At 40.6% G+C, this 4,277-nt stretch overlaps 1 protein-coding gene across 1 annotated transcript in view; it reads right to left on the bottom strand.

Annotated features, from left to right (window-relative positions):
* Positions 1-698: 698 nt before the first annotated feature.
* Positions 699-4,277, bottom strand: part of PRKAA1 (protein kinase, AMP-activated, alpha 1 catalytic subunit) — a gene marked incomplete at both ends in the record, with an annotated part of 14,362 nt that continues 10,783 nt past the window's right edge. The window contains 2 exons of the mRNA XM_010288264.1: positions 699-825; positions 1,210-1,696. Of these exons, the coding sequence (XP_010286566.1) occupies positions 699-825; positions 1,210-1,696 (614 nt within the window). The remainder of the gene's footprint in view (positions 826-1,209; positions 1,697-4,277) is intronic.

The raw sequence follows: 4,277 nt of genomic DNA, 5'->3' as shown, positions 1-4,277 counted from the left end.
ACCTAGTGATTCTGTGATTCTGTGATCCCTTTGATCTATCTGGCTCAGCTCTCCAGGCTGCGACCCGTCCCAACTTCTTGCTCATCCCTGGCCTACTCACTGGGTGCAGAGTGAAGAAAAAGACTAGATACTATGCAAGTACTGCTCGGCAGCAGCCAGAACACTGGTATATTATCAACACCATTCTAGTCACAGATCCAAAATACAGCACCATGTCCGCTGCTGTGAAGAAAAACTCGTCTCAGCCAGACCCAGTACAGCAATGTACAGTCCAAGTCAAATTTAAATGCCATGCTTTAGCTTCACTAGGAAGCGTTATTCACATGTTTACTTCAGATCTAGATTAACATTTACATTTGGGGGTGAAGTTCCAAAGGCAGCTTAGGTGCATCCAAATGTCACCTCTCAGCCCTGTCCCCTTTTGCACGAGTGGTATTAGCGCTGGTGCAGACACAAAATGGAGCAGTCTAGGAATTGATACAGCTGAAAAGCTATTATTTAAGGCATGAAGCAGCTAACCACCTAATCACAGGAACACTAGAACAGGAAGGAATAAAAAAACAGCAATACAGATATAGATTGGCTTAAACTAGTAAAGAACAACACTTACTTCACTTGTAAACGAGTAAATTAAGACATGTTTGCGTTTAGAATGATTTACCATACAAGTCCATTAACTTATGTAAGCCTTCACATACCATCAATGCTACGGAAGTCCAGTAAGTATGTCCTGCTGTCCACCTGATACAACTGTAGACTCATTTTGGAATATGCACTTGTTACTGGATTCTTCCTTCGAACACGTAAATAGTAAGGATTCACAACCTAATACAAGAGATTTGAGTTAAGTTATCAGAACTGCTTGAAAAGTAGTGAATATTGTTTTTGTGATTTCAACTCACTGGTATTATCAAGTGATTTCAGGCTTACCTGTTCAAGTTGTGGGTTTGTTTTTTTTTTTAGCCAACAAAAAAAAATTCCTACAGCCCCAGTAGAAGAGTTAGACATGTTAGCAAGCTTTTTTTTCCTGTCAGCATGAACAACCTTCCCCAAAACCCTTCCTGCACAGCAAGTACCAGCAGTCAGCACAGGCACATGAGATTATTTTCCAGCACAGGAGTACATAATTTCAGACTTCTAGGCTATGTAAGTACAGGGCTCAAACAAAAATTCACTGTTCTCTGCTGTAAAGATCCTTGATTCTCTTACCTTCCATTCATAATCCAGTTGCTTAATTGCTCGACAAACTTCAGCCATGATATCATTTGGTCGACTCTGACTCCGTATTCCCAAGTGCCACTTGGCTCTTCTTACACCTTGGTGTTTTGATTTCTGTGGATTCAGCTCATCCAGAGTATGGCGAGGACGTGGTGCTTCAGCTACTAAAAATGGCACTCTTTCAGGATGAGGACGAGACAGGTGGTGATCATCAAGAAAAGAATCCGGTGGGCTTGTAGCCAAGTAGAAGTCTTTGGCCTCATTCATTATTCTTCTATTATCTATAATGAGGTGATAAGCAACCACTAAAGGGTCCTGATGATTTTGGCTGTATAGACAACTTAGCACTTCCTCTTCGGTGCATTCAAACTTCTCACACACTTCTTTTAAGGCTTCATCATCAATCATGGTAGAGCTATATGAAGGGTCTTCAGGAAACAAGTATTTTGGAAGGTCCTGCTTAAACCATTCATGTTCTCTAGATTTAAAAATAGAAGTGTGAGTATATGTATGTAAAGCAAACACGTTTGATACTAAATTCTTGAAAAAATAAAATTATTTTGTCTGTTCAGAAAGAATCACAGTTGTCAATCCAAGTCCCCTTCGGTGTAGCAGACAAAACAGTACATAAAGGAATCGCCACCATCACAATATTTTGCAGGAAATTTTGCAAAAGACTGAAAAAGTCCCCTCTCCTCTAAGTTTTTCAACCACCTGAGCTCCAAAAATATCTTTGTGTAACTCAACCAGCTTTTTATGTAAATGGTATATTTTTTTACTGCCACTATCTTAGTTTTGAAACAAAGATCTAAAACAATTATAAGGTTTTAGCATGTGTAACTAATCAACTGTAAGTTTTGCAAATTCTTAATATATGTACTTTCTGGAAGGTTATTGATTACATGATTAGTTTAACTTCAGTATAGAATTCTATAGCCTAATAACTGTGTGATTATGTTTAACGGTGTACCCCCATAGTCCTTAGGCTATATTGGCCTCAGTGCTAACATTTTAACTATGTGTGAACAGTTAATCTCAAGGAAAGCAAGCCTCATGAAAATTAAAACAAGAGTTAAGAGCAAGACCTGAGAGATTAATGAGTACAGAGGAGATATCTTAACCTTGAGCATAGAGCCAGACTGGCAGGAATTTTTTTTTTGGAATGCTCAAACAAGGATGATAAAAAGGAACCGCTTGGCTGTACAACAGAAGGGGCAAACATCCAAGGAGAAGAAATTATCCTCAAGAGACCCATGACCATAAAATGGAAAAAGGAATAGGGGACTAACTCCCCAGACGACCACCCAAGACCCCCGTGCATGCGTAGTGTAGTCTTGTAACACCAGCATTATGTAAATATAATAGATAAGCAAGGAGGCAGAGGTTTCTTGGAAAATGTGTGAATATTCATGTCTTTATGGTATATAAAGGATGAACTTCTGTTTCAATGCACACGTTAGGAGGAGATATCCCCCATGTGTCCAGTGCTGCAATAAAGATGTCTGCTTAGTAACACTTTGATGTTATTGAGTTTAAATTTCTTTAACTTTTTTGAATCACTACCCACTTAGTCATCCCTATCCAAGTACACATATAACAAAACATAAAATGAAAAAATGTTGATGATGCATAACTTTTTGGTAGATGTTTGGACGTGGATTTTTGAACACTGAAGTAACATGGTCTCCACTCCAAAGAAGCTGCCTATCTTTTTTTCCACTCAGAACACCCCCAGCTGCCTATTCAAAACTTAAAAGGGTTGAGAGAAGCTATGGAAGGATAAATCTGTACCTCTTTACTACAGTACCTATGGGTATTCATAAGAGGGAAAAGGAAAGATGCAGAAAGAACCAAATACTTACATTGCCCAATCATACACAAAAAATAAGATTGTTTTGTGCCTACAGTAAGCTGCTTAACTAGCCAAAGTTATGGCATTACACTAATTTTGAATGTATTCTAGCCTATAGCATAAAGACTTGCTACAGATTTAAGAGCAGTTACATGGATGCCATGGTTTAAGCCCGGCTGGCTACTAAGCACCACACAGCCACTTGCTCACTCCCCCACGGTGGGATGGCGGGGAGAATCAGAAGGGTAAAAGTGAGAAAGAAACTTGTGGGTTTCTCCACAGCTAAGATACAGACCTGTATGGAAGAAACAAGACTGTCTTTAAATTCTGAAAGTTGCCTTGCCAATCTGTCTACAGTTGGTGCCTCCATGTCTGTCCAGCTCATTATCACCAGAGTTTTGACATATGACATCGATGCACTTTGTACAAAGTTTTGCCACATGGACTGTGCACACCAGATTTCATCCAGGAATTTAGCAACCTGGTCAGCAAGCAGGTATCTGTAGATCATCTCCACCACAGCTAAATCCCTCAGATACCAGGGTACCTCCCTCAGTGGTGGTCCACTTGCAAAGTGAATTTGCAAGCTCTTCCTTGAAGGGATACCCATCCTTCACACTTGACAGGAGTCACCTCCAAAGACTCCGGCCCCTTTTACAATCCCTTTGTCAATGGCCTTATCCCTAGCAAGGGATCCCAGCTGCCAGCCTTCCTTACCCTGTAATTCCTGACTATTGGCCCCAATATCCCAGCATTGGCATGAGCAGCTGAGAATTTCCTCACCTGGTTGACAGCTGAAATCTTATTGCATATTTTGCAGCTCACTTAGGGATAGGGATTGAGCGATTTCTGTATTATTTACGATTTCAGTCCCTTCTTCCTCCTGTTCTTGTGACTGCTCTGCTGCAGAACAGGCTGCTCCTTCTGATTCTCTCTCCTGCTCCCTCTTAGGAGAAGCTTCTTCATCCCTTAAACAAGTTGACTTCTGCTTCGATTGCTTATTTTTGATTATAGGAGCAACTGATACAGTTGAATACAGTTGAAGGCTGGGTCTCTGGCTTAGCCACAGTGTCTGTTCATATGTTTTAAGATCCAGAGACCCTCTCTTCTCATTGAGGGTGCTGAATAGTATTGAGCAGTGTTCAGTGGGTGTAGGACAGACCCTAGCACAGTGCAGCAAGTTGTGCCACTTTGTTTGGAGAAAAAA

The sequence above is a fragment of the Phaethon lepturus genome, unplaced genomic scaffold (genome assembly GCF_000687285.1).
Source record: "Phaethon lepturus isolate BGI_N335 unplaced genomic scaffold, ASM68728v1 scaffold25565, whole genome shotgun sequence".
Classification (NCBI taxonomy): domain Eukaryota; kingdom Metazoa; phylum Chordata; class Aves; order Phaethontiformes; family Phaethontidae; genus Phaethon; species Phaethon lepturus.
This window is presented reverse-complemented; position numbering and strand designations above follow the sequence as displayed.